The sequence below is a fragment of the Neurospora hispaniola genome, assembly GCF_033458365.1.
Source record: "Neurospora hispaniola strain FGSC 10403 chromosome Unknown B0T23scaffold_1, whole genome shotgun sequence".
NCBI lineage: Eukaryota > Fungi > Ascomycota > Sordariomycetes > Sordariales > Sordariaceae > Neurospora > Neurospora hispaniola.
The window spans coordinates 1,387,986-1,410,667 of NW_026944406.1; the positions used below are offsets into that span (position 1 = coordinate 1,387,986).

Sequence of the window (22,682 nt, forward strand, 5' to 3'; positions counted from 1 at the left end):
AGAAGAAGCAGCTGCAAAAGTGCCATGTTTGTCATAGCAACGGGTATGACATGGTGGTCAGCTCTCTGTAACCATCAAAACCACATGTGGTCAATTTGGTATCACCTTCTGAATCCGTGATTAACCACTGATCGAGGGGGGGAGAGAAAGAAGGGAGGGATACAGTTGACGTGAGATAGGTATGGTACGCCGTTTAACCGGAGTCCGATAGCAGGGTCACCAAGATGGATTTTCACGCATCACGCAGTACATCTGGACACGAAGACGAACCAATGAATAGTGCAAGAGCAGCGCATCAAACGTTCGTCGTTCTTCTTCATTTCTTTCTCGCCTTCCTTCTGTACTTCTTCATGACCTTCAGGTACAAGTCATCCAACGCATCCACCAACCCTATATCCAAGACAGTATTCAACAAGTGAAGAAGAAAGAAAAAGGAGCAAGAGACAAGACACTACCCATATGCCATGATTTTCCCAACCCCACGCTTTGTGACCATGGATACAAAACGAGTAAAAGAACCGATCGGCAAAGGTAACCCTCCGTCTGTTATGGTATCAATAATGAGAAAAGAAAATCTGCCTAGATTATGTGATGATGCGATGCGCAGCCCAATTATGCCAGAAGAGACACTGGTAGAAGGGATGTAGAGTGTATGCAGTTAGGAAAAACAGAAAAAAAAAACGGGTAGTAGATGTCGCTCAAACAATGCTAGCCTTCCTACTCCTCCTCGAAAACACCCTTGAGAAACTGTTCGAGTCCCCGGCCCCATCCCCCCCTCTCGAACCCGTGGCACTGGCAGTAGGCGGCGGCGGCCCGCCAAAGTCGAACGGCGCCGCAGCCCCCATGCTAGGCGGCGGCGTCGAGTTCTTCAGGAACGAAGCCAGATCCGAGAGTTCCGACGTGGGAGCTACGTAGGCGTCCCTTGGCTCGAACCTCTTCATGGCTACGCGCGGAGCGGTAATGCCGCTTGATTGTGACATGCCTCGCCCTCTTGACATTGGCATGTTTGGGTTGTGACTGATCGAGTTTTGATTAACGGAGGAAGGTGCATATCGATCAACGCCGGGGGGCATGTGAACTTGGATCGGGGTGTAGCCCCTTCCGCTGCTGGCGCTGGCGCGTCTGCTGAGACCTCGGGATTCGATAGGCCTTGCGGGGCTTTGAGGGCTCATGCTGCCGGACGAGCTTGGAGGGGCATTCGACTTGTTTTCGCGTCTAGTAAATCGTGACATCAAGCTCGTGGCGCTTGATTTCTTCTTCGGTTGCGGCTGCTTTGGCGAGGTCACCACGCGAGAGACAGTGGGTTCCGGCGGCGGGGGGACGTTTCGCAGAAAGTCCATCAAGCTCTCCTCGTTTGTCGGAGGTCGCTTGGGCTTAACCGGATAATCATCATCCTCATCAAAGTCCTCCTCATCTGTAAGGTCGATAGCATATGGGTCGCGAGGCCCGCGGCGCTTGCGCTGCGGCATAGCTGATGGCATTGGCATCACCACATCGTCCTCCTCTATTCCTTCAAATCGCCCGGTGGCAGTGGTAGGTTGGGACTTGTTCTTGCTGAGCAGAGCACTCTGCGAGTTGACCGATGATTGGAGCGAATGCATTGAGTTACTGGCGAGATCGGTCGAGGCCTGGCTGTTTCTAACGTCGACGTCGTGTAGTTGGGCATCCGCAGCTTTACCGCCGGCTTCGAGGGTAGACATCTGATCGGAGTCCGGCGTGCTCCGCAAAGGTGCAACTGCTTGCGGGATCCGTGGATTGCCCGCGGTAGGTGGGCCGCGTCGGATGAAGTCGATGAGATCTGAGTTATCGTCCGCCTCGGTATGGGGATCACGGGCTGTGAGCGGTCGGGCTGTGAGCGGTCGGGGAGCCTCAGTAATAAGGGGAACATAAGGAGGGGAGACAGGCCCGGAGACATTCCGGAGTCCGCTCTGCTGCCCTGACGAACGGTTCGTGGCGGCAGTGTTAATGCCAGTAGGACCCGTTGCGCGAATGAAGTCGGCAAAATCAGCTACCGACTCTCGGGCTATTCTCGGATCTCTCGCTTGCGGCGGGTGCGCACGTGGGGGTTGTGGAATTGCATGCAGGATCGGGCCGGATGCTGTGCTGTTATTACTGTTGCGATTCGACTCGGGCAAGGGATGCTGCGAATGGGCATCCTTGTCCTTCTTGGCATCTTTCTTGCGATTAGACGACGATGATCGAGACTGGTCTGAGTCGCGACGGGAATCCTGGCTCTTCCTGGTTTTAACAGAGAGGATGGCGCTACCGGCGGACCGCGTTGACTGAGACTGTTTCTGGAAGTTAATATCCGAGCCTTTTGGGCACTAGTTAAATGAATGAGATCCAACTTACGTCGATGTCTCGCATGCTTTCGGGCGTTAGCGTGAACTGGATGGTCTGATCGCTCTGGATGAGCTCTTCAAAGTTTCGCGCAACATCTTCCCGAGATTGTCCCGCCATCGAGGCTTCCTCCGAAGTCCTCACCAGCCTCAACTTGTTCGTCGACCTCGTCGATGTGGACGATATCGAGCTGGCTGTTTCGTGTCGCACCATTACACCAGGTTTCGGCGGTTCCGGGAACCGAGAAATGAAGCCTGTCTCAGATGGGCTGCGACCACGAGACCGTTGCACGGATATCTTCCCGATCGAGGTCGGTCGATCATCCGTGGAATGGTTGCTGGGACTCCTTCTGATGGGACTCCGATCAGGCATCTCTGGCACAACGGAGACCCTTGGGCGACTCTGAGCGTGGTTTTTAGGAGGCGGTTTGGGCCTATCCTCAAAGTCAAATGTCCCAGCCGAACTAGTGGGGGTTGTAATCTTGGGCGTGGAGCGGATGGGAGATGAGCCGGGCGGCCCACGCTCAACAATTGAGCCTACAAAGGGGTTAGAACCACGTGAAATATTGTGACCCTCAAGCTCATCTGGTGAAGGAGGCTCGGGGATCGCTTCGAGAACACCGTCATCCGTAACAGGAGAGACATCTTCGGGGGCGACTTGAGCAGACAACGCCGACTTGGTACCGCCGTGCCCAGAAATCCGTGCCCCGGATGCACTGTCCGGGGAATGTCGCAATCGTTCCTCGGTGATTGAGGCCGTTTTGAGACTACTGCTTCGGGATAAGCGCATGTGCTCGCTCGAATCTAGTATTGGGCTGTTACGGGCGGCCGTGCCAGGGCTGCGAGGACTGGTTACTTCGATCAAGCGTGCCGAGTAGATGCTAGGCGTTCTAGTCCTTCCCAGCGTCGTGATGATGGGTGCTGGTCTTCCTTGCTCAGACACTGCGGGAGATGAGCTTCGGCCAGAGATGGATATCCTTGATGAGGTGAGAATCTGTGGTTCTTCGTCCATAAACTCATCGTCATACTCGCTTTCATCGCTGTCCTTGACATCATTTTCGGACTCAAAATTGCCAGAGTTCTGCGTTCGAGGCTTTGTCTCAGCCTGCTGTGAGGAGGCGGGGGCACCCACAAGGGGAGCTCCAACTGAGCTCGTTTTTGCACCTCCGAGGTTGTCTGGCTTTTCGTCCCGAGCCGGCTGCGTGTCATCTAAAGTCCGAGGCTGTTCGAAATTCCCCTCGACAGCAGAGGGAAGGGGTGCGAGCTCGCTTGCCTGTGGCTTCGTTCGTACAGGCGAACCGCTGGGAGTGGCAGTAGGCGTTGGGAGTGAATTAGAGCGTTTCTTGGACGCTGACAGAGGAGTATGCGACGGCGACAGAGTAGGAGTGGGTGGGTTAGCAGGCTTGGTCACGGGCCATACCATCAAGCTCTTTGGCCGCACTGCCCTCTTGCGAGCAGCTCTCTCTTTTGCTCCATCTCTGCTCTGAGAACGAGCTAACAAACTGATACCGATCTCTTCTACGTCATTCTCACCCATTGGCAGAGGAATGGCTGCAGCAATCAAATACTCCTCCACCGTTTCCTCCTTGACTGTCTCCTTTGTCTCGGTCTCGTTCGCATCAGCCTTGGCTCCGGTTCCGTTCGTGGGCTCTGGAATGGTTTCGGGTACTGGGGTTTCTGTGACGCTGGATGAGCGCAGGTGCGTCGGTGTTCCACGAAACGAGCGCATCGAGTCCCTCGAAAATGAGTGGGACAAGCCTCTGTCCAGATTGGTGATCAAGGGCGATCTGATCTTTTTCTTCCACGTCCTCCACAGTCTTCCCAGAGTACGATCAAGCGCGACTCGCTCCATGTCGTGTTCCTGCACCACAATCTGTTCTGCTGCCTCGCCGTGTTTCCGCAGGCCCTCTTTCAACTCCTTCTCGTACTTGACACGAATGCGTTGAAAGGCGGCCTGCCCCGCAATGGTCAGCGCTTGTTCGCCGAGATATTCAATGATCGAGGTCAAGAATACGGAGGCAGCAGAAGAAACCAATTCGGAAGACTGATCGTCCTGGCGTGAGTTCAGAAGCTCCTTCTCCATGTAATAGTCCTCATCCTCCTCTTCCAAGTCACCCAGTGACGAGTATACCATACATCGTAGCCGAGTCCGTTTCCAGATCAGCTCCAAGTCCCAGTCTTTGGTTGCGATGGGATCTGATATGTCCTCCTCAGTGTCCCCCATGTATTCCTGCAACTCCTCATCCGCCTGGCTAATGACATCTTTGGCAAGTTTCGGCTTGAGGACTTCGGTTATGGCTCCACGAAGGGCAGCTAGCGTAGCTGAGCGCGCAACCGAGATGAAGTTGAACAGCAGGTGATCGAGAAAATTATTGACTAGCTGTAGGGCGGCTGGAGAAACGAGTGCTGGTTCGCTGGAGGGCTCAATGCCATGCTGATCGAGCCAAGTGTCGGCGTGGCTGTCGTGGTCGTTGGTGATGATTTGTGAGGCGGCCGAGGCGGCGATGAAGGCCGCTTCAGGGGATACGGTTAGCGGAGGCGACATGAAGCTGGTCGCAATGGTAGACGGTTTGTCGCTCGATATACTCAGGGCCCTCGAGCGGGAATGCGTCTTTATCGAGGGAGAAATAATGGCCGACTCCGGCCGAGACATGGTTTGGTCTGACGAGGGAGCCATGTTGGTACAGGATGCAAGAATGCAGCTGGTCTCTGTGTGATGAATTAGGGAGTTGCTAATCTAGCGGGATGCAGGTCGTCTGGTGTTCCGGCAACACGACAGGTAGCTAGCGCGACGAGGCGTCAGGCCAGCGGGGGAGCACGACAGGGCCGAGCATTCGTCGTGTTGGAAAATGCGCAAGAAGTGAGCAAGCAAGAGGCCGGGGCGGCTGGATATTGTATGGCGAGTGGGTGGTAGGGTGAGACCAGGAGGCCAGGAAGTATCCAGAAGAGGCGATATATCTCGCAGGTGAGCGTGCGGGAGGCTGCTTTTGTGCGCTGATTCGTCAGTTGAGCTACTCATTGACATAGAGCTGTTGACGTATAAGATGGAAGAGGCATGGAGGATACGGCGCTGAGGCTGAAACACGTTGGCGGGAAAGGGAGGGTATGAAGATGGGAGTATGGGAGTATAGGAGTAGTATATAGCCAATGTATGGCTTGGGCATCAGGAAGATGGTGTAAGATGGCGCCAAGGTAGAACAACTCGGTGCTGCCGTGCCAACCCCAAATTCAACCTCAGTCCGTACACCAGAGATGCGACCAAGCGGCACTGGATGCAACAAACATGGCTGAGTGTTGGGAAGAGGAAAGGAATCTACCCTGGACGTGTACGTCCTCTGCAACGAAACAACAACGGGAGATTCGGATAGCCATGCAACCATCAACCATATCCCATCATCTCTCAATGCTTCCTCTTCTGCGGCACCGACACAAAACAGGCGGGATGCAAGCAGACGAGGCAGCCAGCCGTTGGCCTTTTTTTTTTTTTTTTTTTTTTTTTTTTTTTTTCCTCATCCTTGGGGGTTCCATGTATTTGCCAACATAACATGTCCCGGACTCCCCTCCTCCAGACTGACCCAAATGTGCCCCGTGTGACCTTGTGACGACTAATGGAACTACGCACCTTGAGATGATGGACCAATCAGTCCTGGCTGCCGATTCTGTTGTGTAAAGTCAAGGAGATATTTTCCGAACTCAAATTCGAAAATGGGTGGACGAGGTGGGTGATGCTGTGCTGAATTTACACATAAATCCACTGGCTGATGACCGAAAGAGGGCGGACGGATAACGCAAGGGCGCAAATTGAGAAATAACGGATGGATCAAAAATGAAGAGGTACGAAACGGATGATGGTGTTATGGCCGTGTGATAGACAGTTCGAAAGGGATGATAAGTCAAACTGAGGTCGAAAGGGTCCCGGTGCGGGAAAGAGGAACTGAAAGATGGAATGGAAGAAAGGAAAGAGATGAAATCCAGATCCGGCCTTTCGTAACTGAACAGTCCCAATCTGTCAGTGGCCAATGATGTATTTTTCCCGTACCGTTTCGTTACAAGGCCTCCCCAGTGCCAGCTACCCGAGAGTGTCTCGGAATCGAGATTGGCGATACGGACTGTCGGAAGCTGGGTGAACAACGACGGCGATGACGGTGATGATGGTGGAAGATGAGAAATGAACGAGATGACAAGCTGCAAGTAACTCCTCGCTCAGGGGCGGCGTCCGGTTCAAAAGCCGGGGGATCGGGGCATTTACCTCTTTTGCCTTGTTCGACGGCGTTGCCTCATTGAATTTAAGATTCCACAAGTTCCTGACTCTGCTACTGCAACCCTGCCTGTGTTTTTTTGGGGGAGCCCGGCCCAGGTTACGTGTACGGGAGCTCGGGGGTTAAGCCGGAGGGTTAAGAGGGTCCAGCAACGGTTTGGTTTCACCCACTTCGGGACCTATAATTGCTCCAGCGCAAATGGAGATTGAGGATCCCTTCCTCCCAATAACAGCATTGATTTCCGGGACGGGACCTGGCGCTAGTCAAGCTAGCCCAAGCTCTCCCTGACTCTTTTGGCTCTTCATTGTTCCATGACATTTCGCTACACGGGAATATGTTAACAGTTCGTATTGTTCGTTCTGAGCCTGTCATCGTATCGTGAACTGTTTGTTCCGTCTGCTCATTGTTGTTGGTGCCTATGATCCCAAGCCGTGCCTTCCCTTGATGCCTCTCACCTCCCATCTCTCTCCTTCTCTTTCTGCTTGTGCCGGGTGCTCCTGCCTCCAGCGGGGATAAAAATGTAGTGTAGAGCTAGAGAGGCACCTCAAGAGAGATTGGGGATGCCCAGTGTCCAAGGCCCACCCACTTTAGTGAAATGGGGTTACTCCTAGAGATCGATCGATTCTGAAAATTGAGCATTTTTTCAAGTAATTACATCTTTACTGAATTTACCGCTAATTCAATAGTCCGTGCACCCCATACTGAACAATCGACTAGGCACAACTGGGCTATTTCTCAACTATTTAGTATATCGACGAGCTTTACAGATTCCTAGTTTCAACCCCTATCGCCAGCCAGCTTCAACCCTTCAATACTATACCCCCAATACAAAACAGTCGAAATAAACATATCGTTAATTAATTTATTCTACGAGATAACCCCGGTCGCACATACCAGACCACTACCTACACGCACTACAAATAGACCGGCGCATTCAACATTACCCACTTACACAACCACTTTAATAACAATTATTAATAATACCGAAATCACCGCCTCCACTAGCAAATTAAATACTATAAAGATATACGCAATTACACCGTCTCCCTAACAACCGCGCAAGTAAAGAAGGTTAATTAACACGCTACTAAAATTATATTTCTCAACGGCCGACTATTCAACTTATTCGAATTATCCTCTATACGGGTATTCCTCTACTCTCTTAACCCTTTATATATCCCTCCTAATTCGGCCTCTATTATAAATAATTAGCTACCCCTCATCTATAATTAAATAAAGGTAGAAATAAAAGAAAAATATATTAATAGAGTTAATTATATTAATATATTCTTTAATAAATTAGATAACTACGCCGGTAAACGAATTATTAATATATCCTTCTCGATACCTAACAATAGAAGTACTTTCTTCTAATCTAACCGCTATATAAACACTACCGAATATACTTCTATAAACTTCGCCAACATAATTTCAAAAGCGTATAATACAATAACTAATATTACAACTAAAATCAATAGCTTTATTACCAATACGTATACTATAGCCCAACGGGTAATATTCGAATTTATAATTAGGCGTTTTAACTAGGTATTTCCAATATTATACAATTCTTATTCACTATAGCTATTAATAAAAGATTTAGTCTCTTTACTACTATTTCGAATATTAAATTATTAAATCTCTATTATTATAAACTTCTTTTATATATCGAAGCTACAATTAGCCCACTTTAGAAAGTTAATAATAATATACTATAGTAAACTCATCTCTATACTAGCAAAGTAAATTAGAAACTATTAAAGTAATCTCTTAATCCCTTTATTTATATTATTAATTAATCGAACTAATATAATTACAAAATAGGGTTCACAATACAAATCTCTACAGTCAGTACAATATATAAAGCCTACACTTAAAGCATTTATATAGTAAACCCGTATAAATAATTATTAATATTAAGAACCCCCCCGCATCCCCTATCCCCCCCCTTAACTCCAATAAAGTAATTTATTCCCAACTATATTCCCTATACTCCCTATAATACAATAAGACGAACCAATTAAAATAGAATCATTATTCAATATTATTAACAATACTAATTTCTAATATAGTCTCGAAACTCTCGAGAAGTTTATAAAACCACTCTATAAAGCCCAGTTAATATCAGAAGTAAATAGAGCGACCGTTAATTACATCATCCCTCATTAAAATACCATATAGACTACCTAGGAGGCCGACTATATATCCCTCTATAATAATAACTAGTATAAATTCGAATAATTATTTATACTACAATAATAATAATAATTAATTCCCCTAAACTAATTTAACTACCTCTTACACTAAAATACTATATAAAAAGCAGCAGCCAATATTCGTCCCCCCATCGCCAACCTCACTACCTCAATCTTAGACTTTATTAAACTATATACTCGTACTTTATATAACGTTATAGAGGAGCGGTTCGTATAGGATTTCTTATAGTTTAGGACTCGCTATAGGATATACGTACTAAACCAACGCATTTAGGAGTATAGAAATATAAATCCTATAAATTTCTAAAGTATACTAGTTAAATAAAGTTCAATTATTACCCCCCTTACTATAAGGGTATTTAGTATACTAGCTAATAATATACTATACGAGCGAGCCTTCTCTACCATAAACTTTCTAGAGAATCCGAGGCGTAACCGCTTTAATACTAATAAAATAAATATAACTACATTTATTTATATAAATAGAAGGAAGCTTAGAAACCTCCAGCAATCTTTTACCGGGCTTTCTATAGTAAATAGGGATAACCTACTATTACAAATCGAGGAGCAGCTATATAAACATATATAAGACGGCGATCAAGACAATAGGAGGGAGGAGGAGGGAGCCTAATAAAGGTATACAGAATTAGGGAGATAGTTACGAAATATAATATTTATACTTTACTCCAGAAGGCTCAGAAATACTAGAATAATAGTAATATCCAGCGCTGGCATTTATTTATAGATTAATCGATTTTACACAAATTGCGCGATTTTTACCCTGTCTGGGTGGCTAGTCTGACAGCAAAAAACCGGATTTCAATCACATGATCAAGTAAAAATGGTAAAAATGGGCATTTTTACATGGAATTTACCATATTTATGGTACTTACCGCTAGTCAGAAATTACGGATCGATCACTAGTCACTCCAGCCGGCAAAGGTGGACCATTAGCTTGAAGACGGCAGGGGCCCCCTTGCACACCCGACTCTCGAGACCCTGTGAGCCTGTCTGTGCCTGGGCTGTCCTGTGCCTGCCCTACGTCCAGGTACCTCAATGTGACTGAGTGGTCTCGTCCTTTTTCCCCTGGCAGAGAAAATGTTCAAAATCGTCATTGAAACAAACATTAACCACTAAAGATGAAATGCGTCTGGCTTGAAGAAGAAAAAAAAAAAAAAAAAAAAAAAAAAAAAGAAAAGCTCGCCGTTGTAGATTCGCCACTATTGATACTCGAAACAACTAAGCAAAGTTCGGCTTGTTCAGGAGACAGTCGGCGTCGTCGACAAAAACCTCAGGGTAGCATTGCGTTATCATGATCCGGGCGCAGCGTGGTGCTCGGACCTGCAGCTGCTTTGTAGGTAGTCATGCCAATGCGGAGTCTGGAGAAGGTGCCATTATTGATCGACGGTGACGAGCGACGCACCAGCGAAAACCAATCTCGGGATGTCCCTTTCACGTCCCCTCTACACGCCAACTTCAGATGAACCTCTGTTTTCCCCCGGCATGATGCTTGTCCTTCCAACGTCTTCCCACAGACAAGACACGACACCCCTCGTCGGCTGGGAGCAGTCCCGCCGTCCATTCCATCAAGTGACTGTCGATGCCGATCACAAGGCAAGAGGAAGGGTTTATCAGCGCACGTGCATCAGCTTCTCTGGATTCCCTTGCTTGCTTGCTTTGGCATACTCTCAACTCGTGTCGGTAACCCGGGAGGATGTTGGTCTCGCAAGAATGGAAGCCACCACGGCACGGGCTTCTAAAACTGGACAAAGTGGAAACCGCATCCGTACCATCAAAGGAAAAGACCGATGCCGGTACCGACGCTTGGTTCGGCCAGCCGGGGATATCGCAAGGAATGTGGGTACGGAACGAACAGTGGAGAGAAAGTTTCCAAAATCCTGATCGTGGGGTTAACCTCAGGCTCCCCTCTGGAATGGAACCCGGAGTTCAGAGTCAAGCTCCCGAGACTTTCTTCAACTCCACTGCCGAGTCCCGAAAAAGGTATTGCCAATCTTGCAACAGGCCACCAGCAGGCCCGAACCCCGTCAGGGGAATATACAAAACGGCAGATCTTGCCCACTTCCCGCCAGTCAAAGACTTGTCCAGGCTCGTCCACCGCGCTCCTCAAATTATCACGGCGAAATATCGACAAGGTCGTCATGGTCAGTCGTCAGACATTAGCGAAGTCGTTTATCGCTGCTATCGGTATCCCCGGCCTAGCCCCGGACAATATTTCACCCCCATTGCACATCCGACGACGACGACGACAACGACGGCGACGGTGCCCTGCCACACCAATCAAACGATTCAACTCACCTTTTCCAATTCCTCCCCCTGACATTCGCGCTCACAGAGAGAGTCATCATACACTCAATCACGACAATGCGGTGGTCGCACAAACTAACGACCTGACGGATTTAATGAGCATGACAGCATAAGCCTCTCGGGAAGTGCGGCCAATGCTTGGAATAATCAATATCATTGTCCAGCTTTCTTCCTAAAAGAGAGTTTGCCAAAGAAAACACCTAGCCACAAACGACACCAAGACGACCCAAGAAGGAGTCTCCAAAAGGTACAAGACCTTGGAGTCAGAATTATCGACCACTTCTGGATGCCTTCTTTAATATATTTCCTGCACCAACATCTGCATTCCCGAAAAGAAATCGCCCTTTTGGATTCCATACAAGCCACATTTGCATGTCTTCTAAAAAGTGATGATTTCTCATTAGTCAAAAGTCGGCTAAAGAGCAGAAGAAGAGGATTGGGTCTGAAGCACCCCACCCGATCTAGCTTAAATAGGTGAAGAGTTGTCAGTTCACGTGACACACAACAAGTGGGTCTCAGCACCCTCCCAACCCTTCTCAAAATAGCTTCGTCCCCGAAATAAGACTCCTCTACTAAGAACCCCTATCGTTTTAGATCTAAATACCTTTAACCTAGATTTCCGAATAAAGCGAAATCCCCTCTTCAATCCTAGTCTCTTTAGCGGTCTATTTCTTTAATTCTTTAAATAATATTATATTTACCTCCTTTATATTTTGTAAATAGTTTTTTTCCGTCTATTCTATACGCCTTTAATATTCCTTAATATAATTTATATATAACTTCCTTCTTACTCCTTTACTATTAATATACTTTACTTTATATATTTATAGTATTACAACTTCCGTTATAACTTATAATCCTACCTATATTAATTTGAATTTTAAATAAGATTTATCCTAATTCTATTCCTAAACCCAATCTCCCACCTCGAATTGCCTCCTTAGCTCCTTATTACTATTCTTTGCTACTTTTAATATATACCTATCCTCTACCTTAACTCTATCCTCTTTTCTTTTACTAATAAAAGTAAATATTCTATTAAAGGATTCTCCGTCTTTAATTAATTCTTCTTGTAAAATTTTATATTATTTAGTTATTTCGTTAGTAAATTTAATATATTCCGGTTGAAACCCTAATATTGCTTTAGAAGGTATTATATTAATATTTAATATAAATCTAGTATTTAATTTACTAATTATAAATAAAAATACGGCCAGCTAGATTTTGAAATTTCTCCCTTCCCGAAACGTTCCCTATTTCCGTAATTAATTAACGATCAATCCTATATATTTCTCTATTAGGCCTATCGATTTAAAGTTTATTATTAAACCAAATAATATTTTTATTCTATAGTTAACTAGGATAGCTTTTAATACTTCATTTCAAAAACATTTCCTATTATCCGAATATATTTATTAGGGCTATTTTAAGATTGGGAATTATATATATAATAATATATTAATAATTATTAAAATTATAACCTCCTTTAATATTACCGTTAAAGTAAAATAGGAAAAGTAATTAATATTTATTAAAATATATTCCTCTTTTCCTTTTACTTTCGGAGATATTAGGCCTAAAAAATTAATACCGAATAATACTATCGGTTAAAAAACTATAATAGCTCTTAAAATAACTACTAATTTCTTCTTCGAATATTATTAATAAATATAGTAGGTATAATAGTAATTAATAATATTAATTACCCTAATTAATTATTAAAATCTTCCCCGGATTTCCCGGAATATAATTTCTATTAAATAATATTTATAACTGTTATATATTTTTCGTAGAATTTATTCCTATTCTTTAAGAATTATATATTCTATTAGAATATCATTGATATTAAACCCTAGTAACTTCCTTTCTAATAAATAGAAATAAATTACTCTATTTTTTATTTTTCTTTAGTCCGGCTTTTCATAATATTTTAAACCTTTATTTCCTATAATAAACTAATTAATAATATTACTATACTATTTTAACCCTCCTAATTTAAAATATTTTAAATTTATAATACTTTCTTTTATAAAGGAAAATAGAAGTATAATATTATTTAGTTCGGGAAATATTCCTCTTATTAGAAATTCTCTTCCTAAGTTTGCCCTAAGAGGATTATATAATTTCGGTGTTAATTATAATAAACTATTAATAACTTTAATAATTTTATCCGTATTTAGACGGTAGTAGAAGTTAATATTAAATTCTATTACTATATTTATTTATTTTGCTACTTTGAAATAAATTATTAATTTTATATTTATAGTATTAATAATAAAAGTATAATTGGTATAAATATATATTAGGAATTCTAATATTTAAATTATTTATTGGGTCTCTTTTAATATTCTTACTACTATTAATATTTCCCTCTTCGGGTTATTATAGTAGGATTTTATATTTAATAGGTTCTAGGATATAAATATATTAATTTTAATATCCTTCTAATATTTTTTTTCGTTATATTCCTTTATTAGATCTTTATTATTAATTTAGAATATTACTGTACCTATTTCTATACTACTTATATTTAACGTAATATAAATTCCCCGGCTATAATTTATACTAATAAGTGCATTATCCTTAATAACTTCGTAAATATTTTTTACTATTATTACTTACGCTTCCCCCTACTCTGGGCTTTCTTTTTTAATTATTTTTTTTATATTAACTTTCCCCCTTTTACTATTTTCTTTAAAATCCGAATATATTATTATTAGTCTTATACACGCTAACTATATACATAGTCCGCCCAGTAGGCACGCGGTGCTACTTCGCTCGTAGTCAGTGGGAAAAACCGTACCGTAATAGCCGGGTAAAAACCCTCCGCTTTGCTATCGCAACAGCGCTATATTAGCTCCGTACCTTCCCGATTTCCTTCCTCTCGGTATAACCTTACCGTTATAACCGAAGCTATAAACTTATATTATATACGTAACCGACCCGGTTCCGGCCTATAACTATCCTTCCTTCGTCTTCCTACCGTAACTTTTCTACGGTTAGCGGTCTTTTATCCTATCTTTCCTTAATTATATTATTCCGGGCTACTTAAATATTTCTATAAAGAAAACTTCGACCTAGCTCTTTCCTTCCTTCCCTTTTTTCTTCCTTATACTATATTACCGCCTTCGCTATATTATATCCGTATTCTAACCGAATCTATTACTACTATTCGCTTATATTTAACTTAAATTAATATTACTACTATTTTATAATATTGTATAAGAAACTTAATAGCGCTGCTAAAAAAACATTTACTTTAAAAGCGGTTAAAGTTATAAAAATTATAATTTCCCCTAATAATTTAGAAAGCAGCGCTACTTCGAATACAGTACTTCTTAATATCAGCCCCGCTAGTTCGCTATATAATAATGCTCTTATTAAACCTGTTACCTTTAAAAAAATTTAGAAATATTTATTAAAGGAAATATTAGAGAAGAAAGGTATTATTATAGGGTACTTTTAAATTCCTACGAATTATAAATAGTATAAAGTTTATACTTATAAGTTCTAATATACCCTCTTTTTAATTTATTAGGATATAATTACTTTTAAAATTATTTTTAATTAAGTTTAGTATTTTTAAAATCCTTATAAATATTTATATTATTATTATAGTATTTTTATTTCTAATTTATAAAATAGTCCGTCCTTTTATTCCTTATTATAAATATTAATTATAAAAGAGGACCGAGGAATACCCGGACGTTAAACTTATTTTTTTAATACGTACCTTTATCGAGGCTGTTACGATTCTACGTAGTTACGATACTATAAAGGGCGATTTTAAGGTTTTTATTAGTAAAGTAGAAGCTGTGGCCGCTGTGTAGGTTATAGTGGATTGCGTTGGTGTTGAACCTTCCTTTATTAGTAATTTCCTAATTTTTAATTTAATAATTGTAATTAAATTTCCTATTAAAAAGAGAAAGTTCACTTACGTTACTATCGATATTTTTATAGATTTTACTATATTTTATAACAATATTACTATAATTTGTTTTTATATTGTAAAGGTTGAGGAATCCGTCCGCCTTCTTTCTAATAAAATTAATATAATTATTATCGATATTGTATATATTAGTAAGGGAATAATAATAGTCTGTATTAAATAAAATAGTTTCGATATTTATTTTTCCGTTATAAATAATTTGTATTATTCCTATATTAGTACTTTTATTAATTTCCTTTATATAATTTTCTAATATTAAATAAATTATTTGTAATATTTATAATTATATTTTAATTATAAGTCCGGTCGATAATTCGGCTTTTATCCGGCCCTGTTATAATATAAAAACGGTATTTACTAGTATTATTACCGAAAATTTTAATAAAAATAATAATAGAAGTTCCAATTTGGAAAATAATTATAATTTTAAGGAGGTTAAGGTTTATAGCGATGTTAATGTAATGTTGGATGGTAGCGATGTAGAGTAATTGGTTCTCCGATTTTCCTAGTTTAATTGTAATTTAATTTTCTTCCGGAACTACCTTTAATACGTTTAGTATATGTTTAGTCGGCTTTTTATTAATTCTAATACAATTCCGTTCCAGTTTGGTAGTTACCGGCTTTAGCTGGGTTTTTTATATATATAATTAAATATACTAATTTATATTTTTAAACGTTTTTTCTATTTCCTTCGTTTTTTTAATTTTAATTGTTAATTTGTATTTTTATAGTTTCTTTAATTGTAGGGCCTATTTTAGGATCCGTTCTATATTCATTTCAAATTTATTATAAAGTTCTTCCTTATTTATTGGTTATATAAGTATACCTTCGCCCTAAAATTAAATTTATTTTATTTCCTAGTATTCTAATGTTAAATATTCGAATATTTCCTTCCCTACGTTATATTAGTAATATAGTATTATTATTTTTAGTATTTTTCTTTTAAAAAAGAATATTTGTAGGCCTATTTTTCTAATTCTTGTTTATATTAGTAGGGAGTTTATTACCTTCAATAGGTAGTATAATGCGGAATTTTTATCCGTATTAGGCTATATATAGTATTGTAGTATAGTTTTATTAAATTGTATTTATACCTCTATAGTATTAAAGTATTTTCTCTTCCTTATAATTTCCATTATTTTTATATACTATTTTACTATTTATTCCCTCCTTATTGCCTCTTTTAATTATTTCTCCTTCTCCCCCGGCGTAGATTTTCTTGCTTTTTCCTATAATATTAGTATATTTTCGAGTAGTATTTATTGCGTAGCCTATTCGGCCTTTACTCTATTATTAATTAATATTAGGTTTAGTAGACGTTATATCCTTCGGTCCTAGAATCTAAATATAAAAAGCATTATATAATATTTATATTAAATTTATTTGCTCTAGGATATATTTATATATAAATAGGGTTAAATATATTAATTCTTAAATTTCTTTTTATATTTTTAGACGATTTCTTTTCTATTTATCCGCTTATTTATAAAATTTTTATTTATATTTTTTAATTAATAAAATTTTCTTATTCTAAATATAGAAGCCTAATATTTCTATATTCTTTATAAATAATTTTATTTTCTTATTTACTAATAGAATTAACTCGAAGGTTACCCGGGGAAGGTATTTTTCGGATAAAAATTATAAATATATTTAAAAATCCGTACTAATTATATAATAATTATTAATATATATTAATAGTATATTCGTTAAATTAGTATTATATTTAAAAATTAATAGTTTTGCTAGAAAATATAATATTTCCTTACTTTCTCTCTTTAATTTTTAGGTCTCCTTATTGCTTAATTTATTTACTTTCGATTCTATTTAATTATATATTGTATTAAAATTATTTCTACTATTTTCTCGGAATTTATTTATTAGGTTGCTATATTTTTTGTATATTTTCCTATTGGGAATTGCTATTTTCGGTAGGTAAATTCCGAATATTATATCTTCTATTCGAATATATATTATTATAAAATTTTTTATTCCTTAGGGTATTCGGTTATATAGGAATATTTTATATAGTATTTGTACCCCTATTATTTATTAGTATTTTAGTTTTCTTTTTACGGCCTAATAATTATTTTTTATATTAATTATTAATATTACTATTATTTTTCCTATAAATAGATTATTTGTACTAGCTTCTATATTATAGTAAAGATATATTAATTTAATTATATTAATATTTATTAGCCGGAAATTATAAATAATTTATTGTTCCCCTTTCGTTTTTATATTAGGTTTCAAGGGATATAAAATATTAACTGTATATAGCGAATCTCTATAGAAGATTATATTTGTTTTTTCTATTATTAGGAAAATTTTCTTTATAAATATCTTTATATTTTTCGAGTATTAAATAGGTTAAAAAGTTTATAATTAGGAATTTTCTATAAAGTTAATTATATATTTAATAATTTTTATTTTAGTTAAATTATTAAATAATAGGGTAAAACAATCTCTCTAGGAAAAATAAAATCTTTTTACTAATTCTACTTTATTCGGGGTATTAATTTATTCCTTAATTATTATATTATATTTATTCTACTAAATATTAATATTATTTATAGTTTCTATAGTAAATATACGATTTTATAGGGATTTTAAAACTTTGAAAGTATTTCCTTTAATTTATTGGTTCCCTATATATAACCCTAAGACTAGTATTTTTATTTTTAATACTAAAAATCGGACTTAAATTTCAATTCCGGATAAAGCAGTCCTTTTATTACTATTTAAAATTAATATTAGTAGGCCGTCCTATTTAACTATATCCTTCATCCGAAGTTTAATATTTTTATTTTTAAAATAAAGGAGCCTAAAAACCTCTACTCTAAAGATTTTAATTAATAGAATATTATAATTAATTATATAAGTCCGGACTTTATTAATTAATTTATTTACCTAATTTTATCCGTAAATATTAAAAACCTATAAAATATTTATATTTATTAAATTTTTAACGAATATTTATCAATATCTTTTTATTATTATTTTATTTTTTAATTATTAATATTTAATTATTCGTAGGGCGAAATCGGTTAGGGAGGATACTTCGAATAGTTTATTCTTTTTTATATTATTATTAGTCTTATACACGCTAATTATATACATAGTCCGCCCAGTGGGCACGCGGTACTGCTTCGCTTGTAGTTAGTGGGAAAAATTGTATTGTAATAGCCGGGTAAAAACCCTCCGCTTTGTTATTGTAATAGCGCTGTATTGGCTCTGTACCTTCTTAATTTCCTTCCTTTCAGTATAATTTTACTATTATAATTGAGGCTATAAATTTATATTATATACGTAACCGATCCGGCTCCGGCCTATAGCCGTCCTTCCTTTATTCTCTTATTATAATTTCTCTATAATTAATAATTTTTCATCCTATTTTTCTTTAATTATATTATTTTAAGCTATTTAAATATTTTTATAAAGGAAACTTCGACCTAGCTCTCTCCTTCCTTCCCTTCTTTTTTCCTTATATTATATTACTACCTTCGCTGCGTTATATTTATATTTTAACCGAATCCGCCGCTGCTATTTACCTATATTTAACCCGAATTAATATTGTTATTATTTTATAATACTGCGTAAGAAATTTAATAGTACTATTAAGAAAATATTTACTTTAAAGGCGGCTAAAGCCGCGAAGGCTACGGTTTCCCTTAATAATTTAGAGGGTAACGCTGTTTTAAATATAGTATTTCCTAATATCGGCCCTACTAATTTACTATATAACGATACCCCTATTAAACCCGTCACCCTTAAAAAAATTCGGAAATATTTATTGAAGGAAACGTTAGAAAAGAAAAGTGCTGCTATAGGGTACTTCCGAATTCCTACGAATTATAAATAGTATAAGGTTTTTATTTGTAGGTTTTAATATACCCTCCCTTTAATTTATTAGGATATAGCCGCTTCTAAAATTATTTTCAATTAGGTTTAGTATTTCTAAAATCCCTATAAATATTTGTACTATTATTATAGTATTTTTATTTTTAATTTATAAGGTAATTTATTCCTTTATTCCTTATTATAAATATTAATTATAAAAAAGGACCAAAGAATATTTAGATATTAAATTTATTTTTTTAGTATGTACTTTTATTGAGGCTACTATAGTTTTATATAATTACAATACTATTAAAGGTAATTTTAAGGTTTTTATTAGTAAGGTAGAGGTTATAGCTGTTGTGTAGGTTGCGGTGGACTGTATTAGTATTGAACTCTCTTTTATTAGTAATTTCCCGGTTTTTAATTTAATAATTATAATTAAATTTCCTATTAAAAAGAAAAAGTTCATTTATATTATTATTAATACTTTTATAGACTTTACTATATTTCGTAATAATATTGTTGTAATTCGTCTTTATATTACAAAGGTCGAAGAATCTATCCGTTTTTTTTCTAATAAAGTTAATATAATTATTATTAATATTATACGTATTAGTAAGGGAATAATAGTGGTCTGTACTAGGTAGGATAGTTTTAATATTTATTTTTCTATTGTAAGTAACCTGTATTTCTCCTGTATTAGTACTTCTATTAATTTCCTTTGTATAGTTTTTTAGTATTAAGTAAATTATTTAAAATATTTATAATTATATTTTAATTATAAGTTTAATTAACGATTCAACTTTTATTTAACCCCGTTACAGTATAAAAATGGTACTTATTAGCGTCGTTACTAAAGATTTTAATAAGGATAATAATAGAAGTTTTAATTTAGAAGATAATTATAATTTTAAAGAGATTAAGGTTTATAGTAATATTAATACGATATTAGATAATAGCAATGTAGAGTAATTAATTCCCCGATTCCCCTAATTTAATTATAATTTAATTCTTTTTTAGGGTTATTTTCGATTTGTTTAGTATATGTCTAGTCAGCTTCTTATTAATTCTAATATAGTTCTATTCCGGTTTAGTAACTACTAGCTTCGGCCGGGTCTTTTATATATATAATTAAATATATTAATTTATATCCCCGAGCGTTTTTTCTATTTCCTTTACTTTTTTAATTTTAATTACTAATTTATATTTTTATAACCTCCTTAACTATAAGGCCTATTTTAGGATCCGTTCCGCGTTCGTTTTAAATTCGTTATAGAATTCCTCTTTATTTATTAGTTATATAAATATATTTTCGCCCTAAAGCTAAATTTATTTTATTTCCTAATATTTTAATATTAAATATTTGAATGTCTCCTTCCCTACGCTATATTAATAATATAGTATTATTATTTCTAATATTTTTCTTTTGAAGAAGAATATTCGTAGGCTTATCTTCCCGGTTCTTGCTTATATTAATAGGGAGTTTATTACCTTCAATAAATAGTACAGCGCGGGATTTTTGTTTATATTAGGTTATATATAGTATTATAGTATAGTTCTATTAAATTATATTCGTGCTTTTACAGTATTGAAGCGTTTTTTCTTCCTTATAATTTCTACTACTTTTATATACTACTTTACTACCTACTCCCTCTTTATTGCCTCTTCCAACTACTTCTCTTTCTCCCCCGGTATAAGTTCTTTTATTTCTTCTTATAATATTAGTATATTTTCGAATAGTGCCTATTGCGTAGCCTATTCGGCCTTCGCTCTACTATTAATTAATATTAGGTTTAGTAAATATTATATCCTTCGGTCCTAGAATCCGAATATAAAAGGCGTTATATAATATTTGTACTAAATTTATTCGCTCTAAGATATATTTATATATAAATAGGGTTAAATATATTAATTTTTAAATTTCTTCCTATATTTTTAGAGGATTTCTTTCTTATTTATCCGCTTATTTATAGAATTTTTATTTATACTTCTTAATTAATAAAATTTTCCTATCCTAAATATAGAAGCCTAATATTTCTATGTTCTTTATAAATAATTTTATCTTCTTATTTACTAATAGAATTAGTCCGAAGGTTACTCGGGGGAAGTATTTTTCGGATAAAAATTATAAATATATTTAGAAATCTGTATTGGTTATATAATAATTATTAATATATATTAATAGTATATTTGTTAAATTAGTATTATATTTAAAAATTAACAGTTTTGCCGGAAAGTATAATATTTCCTTACCTTCTCTTTTTAATCTTTGGGTCTCCTTATTACTTAATTTATTTACTTTCGATTCTATTTAATTATATATTGTATTAAAATTATTTCTATTATTTTCTCGGAATTTATTTATTAGGTTGCTATATTCTTTATATATTTTCCTATTGGGAATTGCCATTCTCGGTAGGTAAATTCCGAATATTATATCTCCTATTCGAATATATATTATTATAGAATTTTTTATTCCTTAGGGTATTCGGTTATATAGGAATATTCTATATAGTATTTGTACCCCTATTATTTATTAGTATTTTAGTTTTCTTCTTACGGCCTAATAACTATTTTTTATATTAATTATTAATATTATTATTATTATTATTATTGTCTTATCACGCTAACTAGTTATACTAGTCTACCCAATGGGTATGCGGTGCTGCTTCGTTCGTAGTCTAAGGGAAAAACCGTATTGTTGAAATCCGGATGAAAACCCTCAGCTTCTCCATATCCAACCCTAACCCTAACCCGAACCCTTCGTCCTACTTTACTATAAGGAGCCTAGGGAGCTTTGGTTGCTTTAGTTTATCTTCTTTCAGTATATCTCTTTTAATTCCGGGGATTTTTCGTTACTTCTAATTAGTCCTTTAAACCCCACTTCCCTACCCAACGCTTCAGTAACGTTCTTCGTTCCGGAAGCGGGTATTTTTCTTTTATCTTATTTTTAGGGTAGGGGTAGAGAAATAGGGTCTTACTTTTCTTAATCAGAATCTTCGATTTTTCTTATTAGAATTAGTAAAATAATATAATTAGTTAATTATTATATTACCAGACGGGTTCCATCCAAGCGGAACCGTAGCTCTAGAATAGATTTTAGAAGTAGGGTTCTAATTCCTAAACCCTATTAGCGGAGCGGGGGAAACCGGCGTATCTTCGATTAGAATGAGATTTTTAATACGTGCCCAGTTACGTGTACTTAGGGTTTTAGACTAGGGTGGGCCCCCATATTTGATTTCGCTATAAATGCTCTTCTTCTAAGAGCGTTTAGTAGAGCGATAGCGGGGAAGATCTTTCATCCGATCCGGCCGAAAAAACCGGATAAAAGAAGGGGGGGGAGCGGGATTCGAACCTACGACCTTTCGGATGAAACTGAAAGGGGGCCAAGCTCAGATCTTCCCAACTGAGCTATCCCCCCTAATATTATTATTATTCTTTCTATAAATAGATTATTTATACTAGCCTCTATATTATAATAAAAATATATTAATTTAATTATATTAGTATTTATTAGCCGGAAATTATAAATAATTCATCGTTCCCCTTTCGTTTTTATATTAGGTTTTAAGGGATATAAAATATTAACCGTATATAGCGAATCTCTATAGAAGATTATATTTGTTTTTTCTATTATTAGGAAAATTTTTTTTATAAATATCCTTATATTTTTCGAGTATTAAATAGGTTAAAAAGTTTATAATTAGGAATTTTCTATAAAGTTAATTATATATTTAATAATTTTTATTTT

General features: G+C 37.0%; 2 protein-coding genes and 1 pseudogene across 3 annotated transcripts; 1 reads left to right on the forward strand and 2 right to left on the reverse strand.

Moving 5' to 3' along the window:
• Positions 1 to 558: 558 nt before the first annotated feature.
• B0T23DRAFT_433967 (uncharacterized protein) lies at positions 559 to 5,016 on the reverse strand (the record flags this gene model as incomplete). Its single annotated transcript, XM_062840479.1, has 3 exons — positions 559 to 2,294; positions 2,353 to 2,530; positions 2,624 to 5,016. 3 exons carry the CDS (start codon positions 5,014 to 5,016, stop codon positions 699 to 701), a joined length of 4,167 nt encoding a protein of 1,388 aa, XP_062696636.1. The 3' UTR covers positions 559 to 698.
• A 5,228-nt stretch (positions 5,017 to 10,244) lies between these two features.
• B0T23DRAFT_368972 (uncharacterized protein) lies at positions 10,245 to 11,930 on the forward strand. Its single transcript, XM_062836483.1, has one exon. The coding sequence runs from the start codon at positions 10,623 to 10,625 to the stop codon at positions 11,250 to 11,252; it is 630 nt and encodes a 209-aa protein (XP_062696637.1). The 5' UTR covers positions 10,245 to 10,622; the 3' UTR covers positions 11,253 to 11,930.
• Positions 11,931 to 22,265: 10,335 nt separating this feature from the next.
• Positions 22,266 to 22,352, reverse strand: B0T23DRAFT_t65 (annotated as a pseudogene). Its single transcript has one exon. The product of its transcript is annotated as a tRNA-OTHER (tRNA).
• Between the last annotated feature and the right edge of the window lie 330 nt (positions 22,353 to 22,682).